Below are 25415 nucleotides of genomic sequence, written 5' to 3' on the forward strand. Positions count from 1 at the left end.
ATAGAAGAAGGTGAAGGAAGAAATATACAGAGGCAGGCCAGAAACTGATGACATGTCCATTCATCTCAGAGAATGGAAAATTATCTTTGGGGAGGGAGAGAAGCAGCATTCACGTGACTGTGTCCAGTGTAAGAGACGTCTCCTGCGTATGTTTCTCTTGCTTGCAGCACATCAGTTCCTCCTACGACAAGCAGAGAAGCATCTTGGCGCAGGAGGCCAAAATCGCCTTCCTGTTGGCCAACCTTCAGCTGTGCCTTCTTTGAAGTGAGTCATCAGGATGAACTGAAAGACAAAGTTGGCAGAAAACAATCTGAGGGAACTTTTTTTTTTATGATTCACTTTTTATTGCTTTTCAGAAGTAACATCACACACAACAAGGATATTATGAGCAGAAGACAATAAAAATGATATTAATAAAAGTAGAAATAAGCACTGGTATTACTGACCATATTACTCTCACTATTTCACATCTTAACGCAGCTCGATCACACTGTAAACCTTTTAGGAGCTGCTGGTCGCGCATCCGTTCAGCCGCATCACACGCTGCCACAAAGGCGGCTGCTTCCCGGTGACCACTGGTGAGGGGCAGCAGCTTCATCTGTGAAAGCTTACAGCTGATTGGCCGGCTTTATCAGCTCATAATGTTCAAACGTTTCTCACAAAAGAAGTCACGCGTCAGCATGTACGAGAGGCAGAGGCAGGCGAGGAACGCCATGTTTTCCTGAGGCTTCAGAGGAAAAAGAAAAGACTGAACTGCTTTGATTCATATGTACATATGTAATCTGTCCAATAATGTATTTGTATGAAAAATTGTCCCTGATACAGATTATTTCTCCAAACAAGACAGTCATATTCAAACCTAAGAGTGTCATATCATCATTCTTTATTGTCTTGATTGCAATACCTAACTTGTGTCACTGTGAGAAGTATTGAGATTCATGTAAATGTAGCGGTATTAAACTTTAATACATCCAACACTGAGTCTTTTATCTTTGATTTATCACCAGCTAGTGCAGTCACAGAGGGGAGAATACATTTGCCTGCTCCTTCATTATTTTGTCATTCAGCTAAAGTGGATTAAGCCCTTGCTTTGCCCTAATTTTGATGTTTTCATATTTTTTAAAGTACTGCATTCCCTCTGATTTCAATAACACTAGTTTTTATTACACATTTCAAGTCTAATCACTCGCAAAATGAAAAATTCAGGCTTTCACTTGAAAGAAACAGGTTTTCACAGGTTTTCAAGACGTAAAATTGTTAAATAACATTTATCTAATTGGCAGACTTATTGGCATTGGTCCCTTTACACTTTCCATTTCCCGTCCTCTGCCAGTGCAAAATGATTTTATTTAGAGGTTTTATTTATTTCGTAGTTTCTAAATTCATTGCTGTTTGATGAACTTGCAGTATTCTGCACATTATACACATGCAGACCAAAATAAATGACATCATGACATGTGACTGAGTTTTCTTACAGTCACAGCAAAGCCCCACAGTGAATGTTAACATTGTAACTGCAGTGTTTATCCTCTCCAGCAGAAAAATGGAGCAGCTCAGGTGGAGCATAAAGCATTTTCAGAGCAGACATTTGACACGTTAAAGCAGGAAATACACAGGTGTGCTTAATGACATTAATTCTAGCTGCATTCCATTTAGCTGGGCCGGGTTGAAAAGGCCCTGGTTCTGGGACAGCTAATGGGATGAAGATGTAATGCGTGTGATCAGTTACACCTTTGCTTTGCTTGCTATGGCAGGTCAAACTGTTTGCTGTGAAGAAGGTCTGTAAAGGCTGAGTTGACAGGGGGTAATAAAATAACACAAATCAAAGTTACATGTCATTCGCTGAACATTAATAGTGTTAAAATCTGATTTATACTGTTTCCTGATGCTCATGTGAATTTTGCATACATGTATATACGACTGCAAATGTCAAATTGTTTTGACTGCTTTTTCTATGAAATATGGTCCATATATTTCTTTGTTTAATTATGTTGTGCTCTTTTGAAGAAGACACAGTGAAATGTTGACAAAGAGGTGTGTCTCTGTGGATGTCACTGAGAGGAATCTGCTGAGGTCGATTAGGCTAAAAGTTGAGCTGCAGTTAGATTGTTCTTTTAAATTTTATTATGATTATTGTCAAAAAACATTCATGTCTTTGTGGAAAGGCTGTAGCTGCCATTAGACTGTCAGTGAGTCCCTAGATGAACAGAACTAAATGAATGAAGTCAGTATGTGTGAATCAGGTTCTTCTGGCTTCAACGTGTACAGTCAAAAAGATGTGTGGATGATAAAAACTGGAGTGTCCTCAGTGTGGATTCTTCACCAATTGTTGTTTAATCATCAAAATTTACCAAAATATAATTACCACATTCATACATATTCATTTCTAGTATATAAGAGGGGGGAAGGGGGTGTTACAAAACCTATATAACATGCAGAAATATGTAGAAAAACATATCTTTTTCTTTAAGCTGATTTTTCTGACACTTGTGAAATACATCTGAAACAATTTCAACTGAAAACAGTGTTTAGTGTTTATAGCTTGGAGAGTTGGAGCGTTGCAAACTGAATGCTGATTTAATAGTTATTATTACAAACAGCTGTGTTTAGGCAGTTAGGAAACATTGCACCATGTGTAAATGCACAACTACTTTAGCTCTTTACTTTCTCTGTATTGTATTGTATTCTCAAACTTTTCTTATTATTTGAAGCGGCATTATTGTGATAGGCCACAGCTCTGTGTGTCATACACAAGCCGGAGACAGTTTCAAAATGTCAGCCAGCATTCCCAGTTTTCCATCGGACATTTGATGCTCCTGGAATGTTCTGACTGCTGCTCGAGTATCAGTCACCCGTCACCTTTTCCTCATAACACAACTCCAATTTCATACCTGAAATGACATCACAAACTCTGTGTGTGTGTGTGTGTGTGTGTGTGTGTGTGTGTGTGTGTGTGTGTGTGTGTGTGTGTGTGTGTGTGTGTGTGTGTGTGTGTGTGGTGAAGTGTGTAGTAGTGTAGACTGCTTATACAACCCTCCTCATTGCCTGTCAAGACTATTGCTCTGTTACCATGGAAACCATGTGACCAAAAAAATCAGGTTACCACCGGCAGGTGCATATGAGGTGCAGTGTGATCATTTGTGCCTCAGTCTGTTTCCTGATGCAATCTGGCTGCAAGGGGAGCTGGGGTTTGACAGGCAAATGATCCATTTCCAGTGTACTTACTATACTGCTCTGAACCAATGAAATGACATTAGAATTTACTTTTCAAATATTGGTTAGACAAATCTTTCCGCAGCAGGAAAGACACACATTTGCTCAGTCTCATCTCTGGATTACAGTGAATTTATTTTCATGCAAAGTGAATTAGAAATGTATGGAAGTATAAGATGTAGACCAAACAGTTGACTGTTAATGCCTGTTGGTGTGTGTGTGTGTGTGTGTGTGTGTGTGTGTGTGTGTGTGTGTGTGAGTATGTGTGTGTATGTGTGTGTGCATGCTGCCCTACAAGAAGGCAAAGGCATTTTGATGCACTGCACCAAATTTGGAACAAAAGACCTTATAGTCCAGACCACATCAGTATCCTCCCACCTGCACCTGCCCCTCCCCCCAAACTTGTATTTCAAGACGGAAAAACAGCATATCAAGACCCCAGTTTTACCACTACATACACACACACACACACACACACACACACACACACACACACACACACACACACACACACGTTCTCTGTCACACACATATACTGACATACTGTAGAGACTACATGCATACTGTACATGCATTATATATATATATATATATATATATATATATATATATATATATATATATATATGTGTGTGTGTGTGTGTGTGTGTGTGTGTGTGTGTGTGTATATATACATATGCACGCACACACGCATATATATATATGCACAAACACACACTCACACTTATGTCTATACACATGTATATATATGCACTTACACACATGCACACACACACACACACACACACACACACACACACACACACACACACACACACACAAGCATTTACGTGTGCGTGTGTGTGCTCCTGTGTGCTGTCGTTCTCTTCAGGCAGACAAGAACTTTCGGCCATTTTTTAGGGGTGTTTGTTGTTTTCACCAAAACAAGAGGCTGTTCTCAGGTCGACGCTGAGACGTGCCTTCCAGTAAACCTACGGCTTGTTAGGAAGAGGGTGAAATGATCCCAGATCAGTGTCTGTTTCGGTGTCATGCCATCCCCCATCGCGCTGCTAGGTGCGCGCCAGCCTCGCGATAGCCTCGCCTACAAGAATCAGAGCTCCGCTCGCGAACTGGATGCTGACAGGCGCGCGGTGCGGTCATCATGCAAAGGTTACATTGGATCCGTTTCAGCGAGTGTCTAAAGAAGCCGCTCCTCCGCAGGACTCACACGGGCTACAAAATGCGAGACGTCTAGCAACGCAAAAACGCTCCAACTTACGTTTACTCGCCTGTTACACTACAGCAGGTGTCAAACGATGAACGCAAGTTTGGGATTTCCGCGAACGGCAGTGTGTACGCTGGCTCCTCTCGGCGGTAAAGTGGCTTCATGAGTGTCCAAAGTAACAGTGGAAGTGGTGGTGGAAGTTTGGAGGCGACGCCATCTTGGTCGCAGCTCTCCTCGTCCCCAACGATTTCTCAACAACATATAACGGCGACCGCAAAGAGCAAGGAAGGTATATTAGCTCGCCAAGTGCACGAACGACTCTTGTTGTCCTTAAAGTGTGTCCTTTGCGGGAGAAGTGGATTATTTTGGCCGTGTCGAGCAAACGTTTGTTGAAGTAAAAATGGATGTCAAGTTCACTGATGCCGTGAATTGGAAGCCAAACGTCAGCTGTCAGTTCAGTTGATGGCCAGTCTAAGTAGCAGCGAGCTATCATGTTTGCACAAAGGCAGCGCTAGCTTGTTGTGTTTCTACGACTGTCAGCTTACATGGTTTCTAATTACTCGAAGCTGTTGAGCGATTGCAGTTGGGTAGCAGTTTGTTAACATTCGCCCCCTACCAGCAGCATCTAGTTGGATATTAAACAACGTAGCTATGCATGCATCCATTAATGCATCGCAGTGCATGTCCACACTGCTGTAAACTTGAGAACAGGCCCTGAATTTTACCTTCTGGCCAGCTGGGACGCATCTGCTTTTCCACAGTGTTTTTGACAAGCTGTTGTGACTTTATTTACACCGATGTTGTTGAGTTGCTGGATGTGTGGTGACGGAAGAGTGATTAAAAAAGTGGGAGCGATTGGTTATAATCTGCCAGTTAAGAATATAACTTAGAGGACACCAAAATGTTTAGACAGCGACGGTGTTGATAAGACGGTAACTTAATAGCGCAGATCTGCGTTACAGTTACAGTACTGAGGATGACGTTCAAGGATTTATCTTCAGCCCTAAATTCTAACACTAACCTGCTAAGATCCGAAATAACGCTGTAATATAAAGCTGCAGCTGTATAGATTTACTAACCTAAATAATCCCCCCCCTCCTGTCCTTAGATAACCTCACACAGGCCTTGTAGCGTGCTCTCTGTTTCACAGCCCAAGGCTTTCATAATGTCCATTATGCCTTTTAGGGCTTGCCCCTGTGCCAGAAGCTATGTAAAGATGACAGCCAGGAAATGTCCAATAAGGAAACAAACACTTGCAGCAGCAGCAGTCAGCAGGGAGAGGAAGACCTGTGTGTGTGTGTGTGTGTGTGTGTGTGTGTGTGTGTGTGTGTGTGTGTGTGTGTGTGTGTGTGTGTGTGTGTGTGTCTGCAAACCCGTTGTTGTCAGAGAGGAAGGCCCAGTCAGGCATCATATATGTTTAGCCTGCTGCTTGTGGGAGAGTCGTATTGTGGTTCAGACTCACGGTGGTGAGGTTTACCACTCCGACATGTGCAAATCTGACTCTGTATGCTGAGGAAATTCTAAGGTAAAGCCACGCTTTTGCAAATCCTGAATGACCTGAAAAGCTGTGCCCTGTTTTCAAGCAACTTTGATGCACACGTGTAGCATTTAATTAGCCACACAACTACTGAAGGCCCACATCTGTTCCTCACTGACTTTGCAGCACGTAGAAAGATGTGACTTTGGGATGAAACTTCCTGTGTCCTTTATATCAGCTGGTGTTGTGCTCTGTCTGCAAGGCGTCCGGCGTTTTGAGATCCCCGAATTACACAGACTAGTTTAGCACTGTGAAATGAGGCCATTGTGACAGTCTGACTAATGAGATAATAGCAGAGCTGGGTTAAGATTTTTGTGTTGACATGCTGGGAGACTCTGCCCGGCCTCCTCTTCTCCCTCCTGACTTCCCAGTGCTGGAATGACCTTCCTGCGTGAGTTAGAAATGCACTGTCACTCATCTACGGTATCTTCCGTCATAGTGCATCTTTTAAAGGGCTATCTGCTGCCCAGTTGAATCAAATCCATTTTTCTATTTTTATCCCCTAATCACTCTAATTTTCTCTAATCCTCCCCCAGATACTGTCCTCTGTTTCTTCTCTTAGTGCTCATTTTTATTCCTCTTCAGTAATTTTTGTAACAGAAAAACGCTCCATGCTCACTCACTCTTGTCAGCACTGTTTGCTTGTAATGGAGATGATGTACATGTCTAATGTTACGCTGTTGGTGCTCTTATGCCAGGCCCCATGGAGGAGCTGCACAGCCTGGACCCCAGGAGACAGGAGCTGCTGGAGGCCAGGTTCACAGGAGCTGTCAGTGGCAACACAGTAGGCAGCACTGGGAGCACCAGTGGAGGTGCTAAGGTAACCGCAGCACAGAAAAGACGAGAGACTTGTTTTTTCAGATGCGTCACACACCGCGCACAAATGCAGTTGACCCAGGGGCTCATGAGCCTGAGCTAAAAGTTCATTTTGTGCATATTTCCTGACAATTAAAGGATTAAAATGCTTTGAAACAGCTTTGTTTTAAGTTGTAGTTTTCGCTCACAAGGCTATTCTAGACATTGGCTGCATCATGCAGATGTCAATATCAAGAAATTCCAATCCCGAGTTCTAATATCAATAATAGCGACAACCATTGAGCGCTTGCAGCACAAAAAAGGCCACACACAAGATTTAGCAGTCTTGACTGACTAACTCCAGTGACTCAGTCCACCATGATAGTTCCCAGGCCATCAGAAAGTACTACCTCAGAAACAGGGACTTTTTGGTGGCAGGAAATGAGAACCAAGCCCAGATTCTCATGGTGGAAAAGCAGGTAAGTTCCTGTTTTCCTAAAAAGGATGCAGGCTTCCTGGAAATGTGCATGTGCTGGAAAAGATCCAAGTGACACACCTAATAACTGAAGATCTGGATTCCCATTAGACGTGGCAGACATGGAGGCCGACCTCCAGGCTTTGTTTCACTGGTGTTTACATTACACAAGGTTGCTGAAAACACAACTCTGAAGTAGAGACTACTTTCATATTGTGTGTGTTCGCTTATCTTGAACTCTCGCTGTGTGTAGGGTCTGGCCAATGAGTCTTCTAACCACAGCTACGGCAGTCTGGGCTCATCCAGCGACAAGGAGTCAGAGGTAAAACATGCACACACGGACCATTTTTGCGATGGGCTTGGGTGACTGTTGTTTATTTTGAGAAGACAGAACAAAAGCCAAAATTAAATATTCCATATTTTATTACACAGATGCTAACAGTGAAGCCAGGTTAGACACGGTTGCGTTTTTTCTCTTGCTCTTCCCACTACTCCCACCTCTCCTTCTCTTTTCTTCTTAGAACTCTGATTTGAAAAGAGGGAGCTCTCCTGCCTACTCAGTATGTACTCCTTCTTCCTGCTGCTCTTTCCTGCTCAACACCACCACTTGAACCAGCTTTGTCCGGTGAAACACAAGGCATTCATACTTCTCTCTCTCTCTCTCTCTCTCTCTCTCTCTCTCTCTCTCTCTCTCTCTCTCTCTCTCTCTCTCTCTCTCTCTCTTATTTCATATCAATTCACAGACCCCAGAGAAGAAGCACTCTGAATCGTCCAGAGGGAGAAAAAGGAAAGCTGACACGTATTCAGAGAGCAGTCAAGGTATGGCTGACACCTCAGAGAAGTTGGTAAACTATACACATTTATGCATTACTGATAGCTTGCATTAAATCTTTAAATCAATGTTCCATCCAGGGAAGACCGCCGCACGTGGGCCCAAGATTAGCGACTACTTTGACGTGAGTCCGACAGAAACTTCCATCATCCTAAAATGTTACGATTCATATCGTTTTGAACCAAATTCTCAAGTTTACCCATTTGTTTGCTCTGCAAAGTTCCAGGGTGGAAATGGTTCCAGTCCGGTCAGAGGCCTCCCATCAGCTCGCCGCTCTCCGCAGAACTCACACTCTGCCCCGGGCTCAATCGTGAGTGTTTCACCACCAGTTGAATGAAGTAACACGAGGATTTCTGATGACTTATGTGCACATGAGGTGAATTTGAGTCTCTGTGTAATTACAAGGTTTAACAAAGTCTCTTTGTGTGTAGATCCGGCAGAATAGCTCCTCTCCGACGAGTCTGTGTTTTGGGGAACACAATCCCAAAGCCTCCTCTAGCAAGTGTGTCCAGGTAACATGATGCACGCTTGAAATGCTGATATGACACTTTTTCCAGCAGTTTACATTGTACTGACTGGCACCCCTCTGTCTGGGTCTCTTAGACGGAGTTAACAGGCCTGAAACTTGCCGCTCTGGAGAGCAACAAGAGTCTTGACTTGGAGAAAAAAGAGGGGCGAATAGATGACCTGCTCAGGGTGAGTTCACTGTCCATAAGATGAGTAGGGATGGAGAGAGCGTAAGACGACAACTCTCCAATGCATTACAGGTTATTATGTCAGGTTTGTTTTGTTTTTATAACCACACAACCAAATTTAACACAGTCTTTCATTTACAGGCTAACTGTGACCTGCGGAGACAGATCGATGAACAGCAGAAACTCCTGGAGAAATACAAGGAGAGGCTCAACAAGTGCATCACCATGAGCAAGAAACTGCTTATAGAGAAGGTATCTGTCTTTGCATGCACGCGCCCTTTTGTGTATTCACAGGACATTTGATTAAAGACAAACAGCTGCATGAAGTGTTTGTTGATCCCTCGTGAGCAGAAAGAAAAAACAAACTGACAGAGACGCAGCTTACAAGCCTGATGGGAGACACTATATCATCTTACCATCCTCTTCCACCGAATGTGTCAGCAGAGGTTTTGAGTCACATTTCTTGGAAAGACAGTCTAGTTCTCTGGTGTTTTAACGCTGCTTTGGTCGACAGCTCCTGAGGGCAAAATCCTGTCTTTGGGTTGGTCGATCTTTGAGTCTCTTCACCAGCCACCTGTTTTCCTTAGGTCCCTTCAATTTTTCATAGAGCTGTACAATAGTAGTGGGATTTAGTGTACAGACGGCTCTTTCTCAAGTCATTTGATTTATTTGGTATGGTTGGAGAATCAGTTTACAATAAACTACCACGACTTCCTGTGTAGGTGAGGGTTTGTCATCAGCAGACTTTGCTCTCTCTTCTCTTACTCCGCTGAGATGCCTGCAGAAACACTATTCATTATTCCTAATGCATAACGTCTGCTTGTCTTGATTAACAGAGCACCCAGGAGAAGCAGTCATGTCGTGAGAAGAGCATGCAGGACCGTCTCCGTCTCGGCCACTTCACCACTGTCAGACACGGGGCGTCCTACACGGAGCAGTGGACCGACGGATACGCATTCCAGAACCTGATCAAGTGAGGGGCCGCAAGCACGTGCAGAGCTTTTGAATTGATTTCTGTGTGTTTCCTTTAGATTTTATTCTAAACTGCGTGAAAGGCTCAGAAATACAGTGGTACAGGTAAAAGGCACAAAGCCGTTCACGGCATTTGTCCATATGACCCATTCCCCGCCCCTCTGCGGCCTCTTCTCCGTGCAGGCAGCAGGAGGGCATCAACCAGCAGCGGGAGGACATAGAGCGACAGAGGAAGCTACTGGCCAAGAGGAAGCCTCCGAACCCTGCGTCTCCCTCCCTCTCAGTGGCGTCCACCTCTGAACCCAAGCAGCGCAAAACCAAGGTGGTCAACGGCAACGACTCTGACCCCTTCCTCAAGCCCTCCTTGCCCCAGCTGTGAGTACGCTGAAGTAGATGCATGCTGTCATTCTGGGTAAAACTGGAGGATGTTGGACTGTTAAAAATGAAAGGGATTGTTGCCCCTTGTTTATATTGTTTTGACCAGAGCAGCTGTACGTCATAGGCCTCTTTTAGATACATTTTTCTTAACTTTGAAATTGAAATTAACGTTCTCAATCAAGTGTGTTTTATTGAGATCTTTGGAGATTTTGACTTGTCCATATTATTGCAGACTGACCCTGGCTGAGTACCATGAGCAGGAAGAGATCTTCAAGCTTCGCCTTGGACATCTGAAGAAGGTCAATAACAGAAAAAAAAAGAATTTAAGCAAGCTATCAATGGAAGCAATGCACAGTCCACCCATTCTGTTTTTAAATGGCCGCTGAAGCCTTAGATTGTTTGACTGCATACACGAGTTTTAAGTGCGTGAATCTTCAAACAGGAAGCAAATTGAAATGGCTTGTTTATGCAGGAGGAAGCGGAGATCCAAGCAGAGCTGGAGCGGTTGGAGCGGGTGAGGAACCTCCATATCAGAGAGCTGAAGAGGATAAACAACGAGGACAGTTCAGCGTAAGTCTGCAGTTTACATACAGGACCACAACCTGCCAGGTGACCTAATGGTGAAGAGTTTACACTGTCGGCACAAAACACTGTTTTTTTTCTAGTTACGACAGGCATGTGAGAATATGGATGTGCAATAAAAATCCTCTATGCAGAGTCCTTGTTTCAAAGGTGACACACCATTTGGGTACAAGCAGCGAGCTTAAAAAGTCTTGTGCGTCCTGACACAGGTTTAAAGACCACCCGACCCTGAACGAGAGGTACCTGCTGCTGCACTTGCTGGGCAGAGGTGGCTTCAGTGAAGTCTACAAGGTAACGTCTGCGTGGTCAGACGATGTTTTTCCTGTCCTCTCTCTCTCTCTCTCTAAGGTATGTTTGGAGACAAATGCGCGTGTGTTTTCTCGTCACACACAGGCTTTTGACCTGTTTGAGCAGCGCTATGCAGCTGTTAAAATCCACCAGCTCAACAAGAACTGGAGAGAGGAGAAAAAGGAGAACTACCACAAGTAGGTCTCATGTACACACCGACACAAGTCAAGATACACAAAAGGCAAAATGTTTCTCCGCTAATGCACACACTACCCTGACATTTATTTCCTTCCAGGCATGCATGCAGGGAGTACCGGATACACAAGCAGCTGGACCATCCCAGAATAGTCAAACTGTATGACTATTTCTCCCTGGACACTGACACGTGAGTCACCTCTGACCTCTGCCAGCTGCAGCCCTGCTGGGTTGACATATCCTGAGGTTGTTTATCACCCAGCGCTGCCTTAAAAAATTTTTTTTTACATCCTTATCATTTTGCGGTGCAACACTGTGCATGTTAGAGCCGTCAATCAATATTCTAAATTCACATTTAGATTCAAAACGCAAAAAAATCCATACGCTCGACTGTGGAAATTCACATTCAGTCGTACACGCTGCGTCTCAATGTCCACCCACGCTCTCGCTCCGCTCCTGATGAGGCGAATTAAGAGTTTATTTCAACCAAAGCACAGTTTTGGTTTAGTTTAGGTTTTGTTGGAACGGCGGAAGATGAACCAAGAAGGTGTTGGTGTGTTTGTATTTTGTTCAGGTGTGATATTTCCAGTTTGGCTGACGTGTGTTTTACTATGATAAAATGACTGTTTCTGAGCATGGAGTCTGGTGCAGTCAGCTGTTTCTGGTTAAACAAAAACGATCTTACTCTTTAACAAAAGGGTTTATCTGTCGGGATCCTATCCGTAATGCTGTCAGACACAATCTGAGCCTATCAGTTGCAAAAACAAACACTTTTAGGGGACGTGTGCAAACGCTCAGAGGGATTACATCGCAGCCTGTTTCATGGCTGCCAGCTGCTGCGCTCTCACCTGATACTGCAAAAAAAATGCAAAAATTGTTGTCTCATTAGTCACTTGGACACAAAAAACATGGGAAAATAGGGTCCATAATCAGACATTATTATTCTGTAATTTGTAGGTTTGTAGATCTGATTATGATTATGCTGAAATAATAGAAGTAGCATGTCTCTTGATCTTTAGCTTTTCCCTCTTTTGGACATAAACCATAAACCTTCATGAAAGCCACACGCAGTAAATATTCAAGTAATGGATGAGTTGTTTGTGTTCTGCCCCAAGGCTCCGCGTCTGTGGGTGCTACAAGTAAGAGCAAACATCGCAGGGGTGTTATCAGATTTGGAAAGAGTAAACAGTAAAAGCAAGTCACAGAAAAATGTATGATTCAGCGTCAACATGTCCGGACAATGGAAGATATTTTTAAAGGGTTAACCTGGAGCATGTGAGGTGTAGTCGGTGTTACTTTCCCAGCCTAACAAGACTGCATATTTGTCCAGAGAAACGGATGAATCGTCCTCTGTGTCGAGTACAAAGGCCGAGCGCAGGCCCCGCTCATATTGTAGCAAAGCTATGCTTGTGAAAGTGAGCAGCACACAGACGTGACTGGAAACTTGCGTCAGGCTCACTCAGTAGCAGAAGGTCGTGGCGCTGACCCCTGACCTCCATGTGGAGGAGGGGGAGGTGACATTCATCCTCTAAGCCCTCAGCCTTTCGAGCTCTTAAAAGAAAAATACAGGATGAGCAGTTAATCCTTCGACGGAGAGGTCAATAAAGCAATGACAGTATTGTTAGATTGTTGCTATCAGAGGTTCCAAGTTCTGTTGACCTCCATCTGTTCACACTCTGTTGTAGAATTTGATCTTTTCCTCCTGTGCGTAATCGTGTGTCTGTGCTCTCGCAGGTTCTGCACTGTCCTGGAGTTCTGTGAAGGAAACGACCTGGACTTCTACCTGAAGCAAAACAAGCTGATGTCAGAGAAGGAGGCGCGCTCCATTGTCATGCAGATCGTCAGCGCCCTGCGCTACCTCAACGAAATCAAACCCCCCATCATCCACTATGACCTCAAACCTGGTGGGTCGCTCAGGTTCATCGTACATGGAATTAAACATCGATACAGTGAAATCTGCTGAAAACTGTGCTGTTTTGATTCAGGGGCTGGAGTCAGCTCACGTCCTTGTAGTTGCTGTAGCGTTCTCAGCCTTGGGTGTGCAGCGGTCTGCCTGGGCTTTATCTGTCGCAGCACAGTTGCTGATACAGCTGTAGTTATTATTTGTATTTGAACCTGATCTTGTGTGAGTCACTGTGTCTTCCACACTGTACTGAGTCTGTGTCTGTGTGCTGGGCAGGTAACATCTTATTGGTGGACGGCACTGCGTGTGGAGAAATCAAAATCACAGACTTTGGCCTGTCTAAGATTATGGATGATGACAACTACGGCGTGGACGGGATGGACCTCACATCACAGGGAGCAGGCACCTACTGGTAATACACACACACACACACACACACCAGTTCCCCTCTCAGACACTGTAACACTACATCCATCTTTACGGTCTGTTTTGCATGGCAGCCATTTTTCAAGGAATTACTTTAAATGGAAAAATCTGTATTTTCTCTATAACACAGCATGAGATTGACTGCATTGTGTTCGTGTTTCAGGTACCTTCCACCGGAGTGTTTTGTGGTGGGGAAGGAGCCACCGAAAATCTCCAACAAGGTGGATGTCTGGTCTGTGGGAGTGATCTTCTTCCAGTGCCTCTATGGCCGCAAGGTACAACACTGAAGACAAGTCCCAGCGTCCAGCAGTGTAAAAGACACTGGATTGGTGGTGATGTCATGTGTTTTGTTTTTCCAGCCGTTTGGTCACAACCAGTCACAGCAGGATATTCTCCAGGAAAACACCATCCTCAAAGCCACAGAGGTCCAGTTCCCTGCTAAACCACAGGCTAGCACAGAGGCCAAGGTAACACATGCAGACACACACGCACGCACACACACATAAATGTACAACCCTGGAAAGTTGGGTTGCTGTGTAAAACTACAAAGTGTTGAACCTCTCCATTACCAGTGAACCTGTTTACCTGTGGAATGATCCAAACAGGTGTTTTTGGAGCATTCCACATCTTTCCCAGTCTTTAGCTGCTCCTGTCCAACATGTTTGAAACATGTTGCTGCATCAAATTCAGAATAAGCAAATATTTACAACAATCAATGAAGCTGATGACGTACAACATTAAATATACTGTCTTTGTGCTGTTTTCAATTGAGGTATGAAAGGATTAGCAAATGATCACATTCTATGTAAGTTTACACAGTGTAAACACATACAATATACATTCATGCAAAGGCTAGTATGCCAGTTTCACTGTACACATTCTGCTAACATACATAGATACATATATAAACATGCCTGATTTGGTCTAATACAGGCAGAGATATTAAAGGTAACCTCAGTGTGAACAGTGTCTGACGTCATCGTTTTGCTCAACTCTAATAGGTGTAAGCATACCTGGGGCAGACATTGGTGTGTTGCTGTTTTAATTGCAGTATGGAAAGGTGTTATTAGTGTATTAATGTCAAACAGTTGTGCTGTCCGCTGACATGTGGACGAGTGTGAGCATCTGAATGGACTCTAATGTGTGGTTTTAAAAAACAGTTTAAAGCTCAGGAACAGTATTTCTCCTGTGCGTTGTTCCTCACACACAGCCTGCAGCTCGTTCTATAATATGTTCTCTCTCTGTTCTGCAGGCATTCATCCGGCGCTGTCTGGCCTACCGCAAGGAGGACCGGTTCGATGTTCACCAACTGTGCTCGGACTCCTACCTCCTCCCTCACATGAGACGTTCAAACTCCTCCGGCTCCCTGCAGCCCTCGGCCTCATCTCTCCCTACCTACTGACTGGCTCTCTCACGTGACTGGCAGGACCCTCTGACCAATCTCAAGGCAGGATTGTTGGAACTGGAGGATAATGGATGTGCTTTTTTTTTTTTTTTTTTTTTTTCCTCCACTTGAGCTGTTCTCAAATGGATACGTTGGCACCAGAAGAGAAGAGATGGAGCTGGGTTGAAGACGTGAAAGGGGGATACTCCCTTTGCATATGTTGTACAGAGATGCGCCCTTGAACTCAGCTGTGTGAGATAAGGGAAAGGACAAAACTGGAAAATGAAAGGGAAATGGGAAGAGAGGGGCCATTGTTTGGAGCAAGAAATGAAGATGATGAAGCTAGTGCATTTCTTTATGGACTTTATTTAATACCCCCTCAACAGCTCTAGGATTGGCTACATGCCGTGTCCAAGCCCACCTCTTTTATCCCTGCACCATTATACACCTCACAAGATGGCTTAGAATAAAGCCGCTGTTCGAGATGTTCTCTTGTGAGGGTGGCGTTGAGCAGCGGGGAGCAGCAGAAAAGGATGAACCGGTCCGAGAAGGTCCGAGTGTCTTGACGTCAAATATGGAGAGGTCCATTTATATGAGGCACAAAATGATGGTTAGATCTCTTTGATTCACCCTTGTAGCCCCTCTGCACTCGACAGGGGTTCACTTAAAAGTGAGGTTGTAACCTTGATGGGACTCGACTTAAAAAAAAAAACAAAAACAAAAAAACTTCCAGATGGAATGTCTGGGGTCAGTTTGCACTTGCAGTCCAGGTCGTGGTGATCTGGTCTCACACATTTGGCATGAAGTACTACAGTGTGGGCTCGTTCTGGACTCCTCAGTAGCCAAGTCCTCTGCACACATTTTTTTTTTTGTTTTGTTGCAAAGCAATTCAGATCTGCCGCCGGCCAGGAAGTGGATCTGTCAATCTGTCTTAATCCATTGTTGTTCCGAAACAAACAGCAGAGTATTACAGCACCATGTTGTCATAGACGTCCTCATCAAGCTGCCTGAAGAGGGTTGGACTGAACTGAGGGACTGGATCAGCCGTCGCTCTTACTGTTCTGCAGAGACTCGGGACACAGAGGTTTAGTGTACATTTCATGTGCAGGAGACATTACTCACTTAGCAAATACATTATAATGAGGCTTATCTTTGCTTCCCAGTGTCTCACTTTGCTCCGTTTTCTTTGTGTTTCCTCCTGAAAGCTGTTCTCAGTTTGCTGCTATAAATGTTGCTTTTAGTTTGTAACGTGTGAATGGTTTCCGCCTGGCATATGTGCATACTTGAACTGCGTTCAGAGGAACACTCTCCAGAGCCCCTTTGCCCAAGCGGACACCTGCTGTGCTGTTTGGGGAGGGGGCAGGGGATGCAATACGTTCCTCTGCCACCAACATCAATGTCCACACGGGTTTTTGTTTACTTTCATGTACAAGTCCAACAGATATTATATGGAGCAAAGGCCCAGTAGGCTGTGTAGAGAGGAGTGTTGATGCCGGTAGAAGAGGGCACGCTCCGGGTTGGCTGTGTTGCAGCATGACTTCCTGCAGCTAGAAATCAAGTGGATATATCAGAATGTTGTCGTCCTGTAAATAAAAACACTTACATGTACGTTGTTGTGACATTTTAAACCCTCTCAAGCAAAGGCAACCTGGACGGCCGCAGCAGCAAAGAGAAGTCTTCCCGGGCGAGAAGGCTCGTTAAAGAGGAGGCCGTTAACAGCGAGCTGTGGGTGTCTCAGCTTCTCCTCATGTCTAAGTTTCAGTTGATTTTCTGTGTGCGAGCTGTTAGACAAAAAAAAAAAAAAAAAAAACGACCTCCCATAGTAGTTTGAGTGACATGAAAGTGCAGGAAGTCCCTGCTCACAGCTTGCTGCTCCCACATGACAGGAAGTGCAATGAAGAAGGTAAAAGTCTGTGTCCGGTTTGATAAATTTGAATTTGATCCACTTAAAAATCAAACCTTAAAACAAACCCATCTCCCTTTTTTTTTTCCTCTACATAAGACAACAGTAGAAAGTTGGTGCTAGCATCAGTTGCGTACACCACATGATTAATGAGAGCCATGTGTAGGCAGATGTTCCGTGCAGCCATTAGTAAGCTACGTGTCACATCACATTAGCGGCGGGGATGCACAGCTAGGCCGTGTCATTCATATGCAATAAAGATTGCCTTACCAGTCTTAATTCCTGCAGTGTGACCCATATTTCCTGTGGAGGGTTATGTAACGCAGCTACAAGTGTTTTATACAAGATGGAGCACAGAGGGAGGTGATGATATCAATGTGTTAATGACAAGAAGACACCGGCGTATGGAGTTATGCATGGCTTCACAGGCACCGTTACACTACACTCACAGTATTTGGTGGTACTGCAGCTCTGGATATGCTGAAAAATGATATTTAACACTATTTGCACTATGATTCACTCCACCATATTTCAATAAGCAGGCGTTTACTACAATGTGATCCATCATCTGTGACTGTATGGAAGCAAATGGTCATTTGAATTGTATTAAATGCCTAATTGTCAAATTTAACCACTGTTGAATGCTTAATCCTGACTTTTAATGCCACTGAAATTAAAGCATTGAAATGTTTGACTTTGAGAACCGGATTTCTGAATTTTCGTGGCTTTACAGTTGGTAATTTCAAGATGTGCAGTTTCAGATTTCCATGGAACAATTAATGAGTCCCATTAAAAGAAAAATGGATCGGTTCAATTCAAACACCAAATTTCCAGATGGAAAATCTAATCTTGAGCGTCAGAGCCGCCTGGTATCCTGTCGGCTTCATCAGGTTGCTGTAAATTGATATATTTAAATTTCTATATGAAATATTCAGTAGCAATTCATCTTCACAATTAGGTGTTCATTTGCTGATATAATTCAAATTGCTACAGCGATTGTTTGCTTCCATAGTGCGCTTTATCTCATATTTGAGACCACTGATGTCATTTTTACTACCTGAGCAGCCACAGAAAGTACAAGCAGACGAGTGTCATCCACATTTCAGGTGTTAATTTCTTCCCAGAATGTTTTTTGCAAAGCCTGCATTTCCATCGTTTTGTTCATTGTGTCTGCTTTTTCATCCACTACCTGTAGCTTGCAGGTGATCAGTGTAACCTACACCAGTCTGTGGCAGGTGAATACGAGCTTTACTGTGAGACTGCTCCCATTCCGACTTAAATCTTGTTTTTGTTTTTTTTTTGTCATCTACTTGATTTGTTTTTATTCGAAACTGCAAAAAGTAGCAGCAGACATCACATAAACACACACACAGACATCCTGTAAAATTAATTTGGCTTTATTGCTCGCAGTGCATACTGAAGATGTTTTCGGAAAGTTCTGTTACAGTGACACCTTGTGGTTAAGAGGCATCACTGCACCTCTGCCTACCAATTCATGTAGGCAATGCCAGGAGGAGACATATGTATTTATTAATCCCGCACCCATATTTCACCTACTGATCACTCAACAGCAAGCACATACTCTCCTCGACTCAGTAGCTCATGTAAGTGTAAACCTCTGTCCCCTCTGGCACGGCCCTCAGGCTGCTGCCATGCCTGTGTGGTAGAGACGGATACTGTGGATTCTGGATATACGGAGACATACAAAGGGACAGACTAATCATTTCAAAACACAAAAGGTGGTGCAAAATAATGCAGATTCATTCATTGGGTGGAGACTCATACAGCAATTTCAACAAAAATCAAATGAATCTATTGGTCGAGGGGGACTATGAACTAATAATAAAATGTTACACGTCAGGGCTGGACGATAAGACCAAAAATCTGTGTGATGAATTCGTATTAACGCATGTTGGAGTAGCGCAGTGCATGATATTCTTCTACTGTAGGCACAGTCTGATATCTTTGTCCTCATTTCTTACAGTATGACCAGTTTAAGGACCTCTGGGCTGAACTGTGAGCGGGCTAGTTGGCTGAACTTCCACTTCACTGCTGTGACTGTTCTTTGTTTATATCCGTCTATTAACGGTTTCGTGATGTAGGCAGTAATTCAGTAAGTTTGGTTTATCATCCAGCCCTATGAACATACACTGTTTATATAAAAAAATAAGTACTGTATATGAAACAGAGGACTGCCAGATCAGAAAGGGGGGAAATCCTAAAATAGTTCTTTGCCATGTTGCAAATGCAGATGTGCGAAGCAAACTACAAACCAAAGAGCTTTCCTCGTCCTCCTCAAACAGTAGCTTAGGCAAGCTCCATGACAATCTGGCAATAAAGACATGTTGGTAAGACCAGTCTACATTCGTCCTCCATTCTTCATATCCATTCATCCTTCATTGCTCCACACAAGCCTCCTCACCCAAACCTGGAGCATGCCGACCTCCGTGTCTGAACTACTGCAGCTGTCTGCCTGTCCCTCTTGGCCAAATAAATAGAAAAACACAAAGAAAGACAGACGGGAGAAAGAGAAACCGGGTGTGTATTTTGGTTTGATGGCAAGCGGGACCTTGTTTCCCAGGTTACGATGTTAGTGTTGCTTCCGTGGGGGCCGGCGAATCCGTGGCGTTCGTGGAGGAGGCTTCCGTGGGGAGCGTGGAGGTGGCGGTGGCGGCAGGCTCGGACGCAGGCGCCGCCGTGACCGTGACCGAGGCTGCAGGAGCATTGGTGGAAATGGGCAGGAGGGGGGCCACTCCTTGAGGGAGGAGGGGAGGCAGCTGGGAGGGCAGCATGGTGGGCAGAGGGGGTAAGGGGGCCAGACCTGGGAGGTTGAGGGGTGGGAGAGATGCCAGAGGTGGCACTGATCCAGACAGAAGGAAGAGGAAGAGGAAGAGGAAGAGGAAGAGGAAGAGAGAGTGTTTAAAATTAGCCTCACAACCAAACTACACATCCACACACTCATACTTCAATCACTGGTTCCGCATTTCTGCAAACTTACTTGAGTTTGATCAAAAGCTTGACTGCTCTCATATCCGTCCTGTGTATATGTGGCTGTAGCCAGCAGCCTGTTAGCTTAGCATAAAGACTGCAGTCTATTTTTTTTCAGCCAGGAGGCATGGCTGGCTAACACATGGTGACAATAAGACTTCAGGAAATGACTGCTCCCTGGATACAATCCCTTGAACTTGTGCTGGAGTGGACTTTGTTACTTTTGAGCCAGGTTAGCCAAGTCTTTGTGCTAAGCTAAAAGCTAAGCTAACCAACTGATAACAAATCAATATGAGAGTGATACTGATTTGCTGATCTAACTCTCAACAAGCAAGCAAATATCTATCTATCCACAGACTTTCAATGACGTGTTTAGGATCATTATCCTGTTGTAGAAGCCATCCTCTTTTCATGACCAGCATTTTTATAGACGCTGTGATGGTTTTTATTTCAATCCATTGTTCCCTCCACCAGTGAAATGTTTCCTACCTCCCTCGCAGCCCAAAGCATGATCCATCCACCGCCATGTTTGACAGGTGGAGACGTTCTTTTCATGAAAGTCTGCTCCCTCTTTTCTCTAAACATAACTTTGCTCACTGTGGTCAAAAGGTTGATTTTAACTTCATCAGTCCACAGGACTTGTTCCTAAAATGCATCAGACTTGTTTAGATGTTCCAAGAGAGAGAGAGAGAGAGTGTGTGTGTGTGTGTGTGTGTGTAGCTGTACAGAAAGAGTTTATCTACCTGTGGTTCCTACTGGCGGTGGTCCTGCTAATGACACGGCACTGAGGTCTGGGAGTGGCAGGTTGAGGTTGGGCAAGTTAGGAAGCGGAGGTAAGCCACCTGGGAGGGGCATCAGACCTGCAACCACACACACGTGTGCAGACAGACAGACAGACAGACGCACACACACACACACAGAGTATTATGTAGGGTGTAATAAGGGTGTGCTGTCATTGTTCATTCCTTTTTTTAAACTGCCGGTGCTTAATTACTATTGATTCTTCTATATAGATACATTCTTGAACTCATGTTACTTTACTGAAGGAAAGGGACCAGAAAAAAGTGAATTGCTTTTAGGGAGCGGCACATTGAAGACCTTTTCTACCTGAGCCAACAAGACATGGAGGAGAAGAGGTGGGAATTCATGCCATAGATGCAGCTGACAGTTTATGACAACATAAACGATAACTATAACACAAACTAAGCATTGCCAGATAACAGTCTGACAGGAAGTCACACACTGCTCTGCTTAAGTGCTTGAAAATGTTACATAAATTCTGTTCAATGAAGGACAAGGTGCGACTTGTCCTCGTGAAAACAAAGTGTTGGCTAATGATATTGGCTAATGCAATTTAGACTTTTGAAATCTTTGGTGCTCACAGACTCAGCAGACTGTCTGTTGTGAATGTCGGTGAAATCACACACCTGGTAGCGTGGTGGCGGGGTTGAAACTGGTGGCGGCAGGATTCAGTGGAGTGAGGGGGTTGAGGGAGGGGCTGGCGGAGGAGGGGAGCAGAGGTACTGTGGGCAAACCTGGAGGGGAGCGCAACACAGCAGCATGTTAGAAAAAAACACATGAAGTAAAGGCACAATTGTTAAGAAAGACAGCAGAAACTGACAATCACCTGTCTGCAGCTCACTGGGCATGGTGGGCGGGGCTGTGCTGATTGACAGGCCTGACAGTGAATCTTCAAGGCCAGAGGGGATGACGGGCGCAGCGGGGGGAGGGGTCACTGCTGAAAGCTGGACCTGAAGGAGTAAAAAGACATTAAAAAACATGAAGGCGGCAGAGAAAAGGATGCTGCTGTCAAACAGATGAGGTCACATTCATCCACGCGGCCAATTAGCTGTAATGAGCAACACTGCTCTGTCCCTCTGCTATCTGCTGCATGCACAATGAGGACACTTGCATTTCTAAAGTGTGAACTCTTTAAAAAAAAATCTGAGGCCACAAAACACAAAACTTCAGGCTTTTCAATGTCACGCACACATGCTGCATACTGATAAGGAAAGTTTTGGCTGGCTTATGAGACCACAGCTCTCAGGGACACACAGCGAACAGTGAGAGTCATAGCTGGTAACATTTCAGGGAAATACACAACAGAAGTACACAAGTGCTGATAGAAGCGGGGTGTGTGTGTGTGTGCTGACCTCAGTGAAGCCATCCTTCAGAGGGCTGACTGGCTCACTGGGAGAGGTTCCGGGGAAGCTGATCTTCTTCCCCTCCTCAAAAGGCCGAGTGGGAATCCTGTGGAGGTATCCATAGCCAATCCCACATCCAAGGCTGGTGACGAGAAGAGCAAAAACATTCAGAATCCGACAAACAACAAGGAAGATTTTCATCCAAACGCATCTGAGATGAGGCCACTGAGGAGCTGCCCACATCTCTGCTGTTGTTCATGTTAATGGGCATTTCTCCTGGCTGGGTTGAGAAATCAGAACATGAAAATGTCATCTTCCTGTGCCACATGTGGACAAATACATCCATGAAGAACAGTGAGAGCAAAATGTGATGGCAACGAGCACAGATGACATGGACATAGTTGTATAGATTGTTGACAGTTGACGCTTTAACCTGCAATAACAGATTTTTGGCCATTTGTGCAAAAAAAAAAAAGAAAAGAAAATATAGACCGAACTCAACAGACAGCTTTTAAACAGATGGCCTGTGGAGTTTTCTTGTTAACAAACAAAAGTTACACCAGCGTTGTTTTACTCACAGAACACGTTGTGTGTATCCTTGAGCTCTAACAAATGTGATGAGAGCGTTTCCTTCCTCATCAAATATTTGCAAAGCCAAAGTATTTAACATCCATGTTTATGTGCTATCAGTCTTCTTCTACACTGCTGTGTATCTTGGCATGTCACCTGTCATATTCTACAGGCTGGAAAGAGGGTGGAGGTGGCTATTTTTCTTGTAATAGTCTTCTACATCTTCTTATAATTAAAGGTCCAGTGTGTGGTATTTTCTATTGGCAGAATTGGAATATAATGTATGTATATAAGTATATCTTAAATCATCTATAACCCCCTTGAACATAAGAATCGTCTATCCATTACCATCGAAAGAGCTGTACATCTCCATGTCCTCCATGTTTCTACGGTAGCCCAGAACAGACAAACCAAACACTGGCTCTACGAGGGCCTTTCATGTTGTTTATGTTCTTAGCAGTCACCATAGGGGAGGGTGAGGAGGGTGAGGAGGGGGGTATTCATTTGGCTGCAATCTGTGACCTCATGCCGGATGTGACTAAATCCTACACACTGGGTCTTTATGAGTCAAACAAGACAAAAGCTCAACATAATCATTGCGCCATCTTGCAAGTACTGTTTATTTCTGGTGTGCATCGTGTGACACCCATCCATGACGCATCCATGATTACAGTGGTTCCAAAACTGGTTCGCTAGATAGCACAAAGGTTCCAAGAACCCTGAATGGACACAGCTCAGGAACCAGGGCTGATTTGGTGGAAAAGGACTTTAAGGGAGAGGTGAGAGTGAACCAAAACGATGAGCTGAAATTCACTTCACAGCTCCACGAAGCCAAGTGAAACTGAAGATTTGGGTGATAATTCTCTGTCACTGCAAGTGTCCCCTTTTCAAATTGTATTAGCACTGTCATTTCATGATAATGTCATGATTAAAATTTCAATTATTGCCATTTTAAATCAGCATATTTAGTCGATCGTCCACAAAAATGAAGGAACCTTCCATGGCAGTGTCTGTGAGGTGGATGCATCACTCACTACTGATTAACTGAGACAAAACAAACTACAAATGCAAAACAGAAAGTTTCAATTCAGTCTGATTCTCAGGCTAGGTGTGATCAACTGAAAATCATTCTGTGTACTCCTTTTTGGAGTCAAACAAACTCTCAAAGGGGTCTAACAGGGACGAGTTTGCAAGTGTGTTAAAAGTCAGTGTTACCTGCCCTCTCCTCCCCAGGCACTGTTAGGTGTGATGATCACCTCCCTGCAGTTATCAGTGTCTGTGTTGTACACATAGAGCTTCAGGCCTTTCCCCTCATGGCTCTCTATCAGAGAGAACAGGTCCTCTGACTGCAGATAAAGTCACAGAGAGGAGGAAACGGCGGACAAAATGAAGACACACACAATCATTATCAGGTGGAGAATGTGCAGGAGTGACGGATTCAAGGAGCCGAAGGGCTGATAAACTACCTCATTCATAACAGTGTCGGCTCCAATGATGTAGTCAGTATGCGGTCGCAAGCCAGCAAGGGCTGCTGGGGAATTAGGCTCCACTTCCTGTTATAAGGAGAGAGGGAGAGAATCAGTAAACAAGCAACCATTAACCCACATAAAACAACACAACGCAGACATGTCTTTGGGGTTACTCACTAGCACATGCCAAACATTCTCATTGGCTCCCTCAAAGCTGCAGAAACGAATGGAGACGCCAAGCAAGCCCTGCCCCCCCCACAGGTTGCTGGGGGTGACTGTCGACTCCCGCAGTTCCAGGGTCTTAGAGGAGTAAACCAGCATCTTAACTGGTTTCTCCACACTGGCTTTGAGCAAGTCTTTCAAGGTGTCGTTGTCCTTGTTCTGCAGAGAAGGGGAGGGAGGAGAGCAGAGGGGCAGCCATGAAACACACAGTCCATCATGACATGTCTTAATAGATAAAGCTGCTGGATGTCCTTACTAGTCTGGTGTTGTTGATGGAGACGATGAAGTCAAAGAAAGGCTCCAATCCTGCACGGTGACCAGGCGAGTTCTCCTGAACCTGCACAGACAGAAGAGACTGAGCTGCTGCTGCAGGGCCACACACTGTCACCTCCTGCACTCCACTGATGTATCACACATACTCAACATGAGCAGCATGAACAGACTGGGCCTGAGCTGACCAACACACAGGAGAGCTGGGCCCAAAACAATCACGTCACCACGTGATTTGTTTTGGGTTACGATTCATACACGTATCACTGTACTGAATGTGCATTACCACGCATGCAGGTCTTCAACTGCTCTGTTGTCAAGTGGAGCATCTACTTTAGCTATTAACGTTAAGGCTAAACGTCACTGATACACAGGATAAGACAGAACGACTGACAGTAACTGGACAGTGTTGGCTTCTTACAAGAGGCGTCTTAAGGTTACTACAAATTTTGCAAAACAAGGAAGAAGAAACACTATTTGGTCGCATTAACAGAGCCAGCTTGGCAGCTGTCATTCAGTGCAGCTACGTAGCTTAAGCTAGCTCAAACAATGCTAGTTAGTTTCTGTTAGCAGGCATATTTAACTAGTTAATTAAGAGGCAGACATAAAGACAAAACATAACGAAAAAATGATATGACACAACTCCAAAGCACACAACATTTTTCTGACGTGGTCTTTTCCAAACGGAGGCCCCAGCAGTCATCCCCGGCCTGTCGTCAACACACGGAGCCAGGAATCCTCCGTCTCTGACTCAGTGCTAAGCTAACGGCTAACAACAGGATGCAGAAGCTTAAAAACTCACCCGGAGGACGTGGTAGCCCTCGGAGCCTCCACCCGGTATCTCCACACTCTGCGATCCTCCCATGCTTTCGCTCTTTTAAGGCTTTTTAGGTTTTATGGCAGCTTGTTACCCAGCAGAGGTGAGATGCCTGAACACTTCCACTCACCGGGTACACGTCGCCAAATGATT

General features: G+C 44.5%; 2 protein-coding genes across 4 annotated transcripts; one reads left to right on the forward strand and one right to left on the reverse strand.

The window, feature by feature from the left end:
- Window positions 1-4121: 4121 nt before the first annotated feature.
- Window positions 4122-16669, forward strand: LOC139339479 (serine/threonine-protein kinase tousled-like 1-B). Of its 3 annotated transcripts, none has more exons than XM_070975117.1 (22): window positions 4122-4706; window positions 6653-6774; window positions 7478-7546; window positions 7746-7784; window positions 7968-8043; window positions 8137-8180; window positions 8277-8366; window positions 8488-8568; window positions 8660-8752; window positions 8893-9003; window positions 9588-9724; window positions 9907-10098; window positions 10334-10400; window positions 10574-10671; window positions 10893-10974; window positions 11077-11168; window positions 11267-11356; window positions 12901-13070; window positions 13346-13481; window positions 13659-13770; window positions 13855-13962; window positions 14748-16669. In XM_070975117.1, the coding sequence occupies exons 1-22, from the start codon at window positions 4580-4582 to the stop codon at window positions 14895-14897; spliced, it is 2286 nt and encodes a 761-aa protein (XP_070831218.1). In that variant the 5' UTR covers window positions 4122-4579; the 3' UTR covers window positions 14898-16669. The 3 variants fall into 3 exon arrangements, with proteins under 3 accessions (XP_070831218.1, XP_070831219.1, XP_070831220.1); XM_070975118.1 differs by having other exon boundaries at window positions 4299-4706; window positions 8283-8366; XM_070975119.1 differs by lacking the exon at window positions 7746-7784 and having other exon boundaries at window positions 4306-4706.
- Window positions 16670-18163: 1494 nt separating this feature from the next.
- Window positions 18164-25415, reverse strand: LOC139339486 (Golgi reassembly-stacking protein 2-like). Its single transcript, XM_070975134.1, has 10 exons — window positions 25248-25415; window positions 24432-24512; window positions 24131-24334; window positions 23951-24037; window positions 23700-23830; window positions 21924-22056; window positions 21398-21521; window positions 21198-21305; window positions 20514-20630; window positions 18164-19642 (listed from the first exon to the last, which is right to left on the reverse strand). Exons 1-10 carry the CDS (start codon window positions 25308-25310, stop codon window positions 19365-19367), a joined length of 1326 nt encoding a protein of 441 aa, XP_070831235.1. The 5' UTR covers window positions 25311-25415; the 3' UTR covers window positions 18164-19364.

The sequence above is a fragment of the Chaetodon trifascialis genome, chromosome 11 (assembly GCF_039877785.1).
Source record: "Chaetodon trifascialis isolate fChaTrf1 chromosome 11, fChaTrf1.hap1, whole genome shotgun sequence".
In the NCBI taxonomy this organism is placed as follows: Eukaryota; Metazoa; Chordata; class Actinopteri; order Chaetodontiformes; family Chaetodontidae; genus Chaetodon; species Chaetodon trifascialis.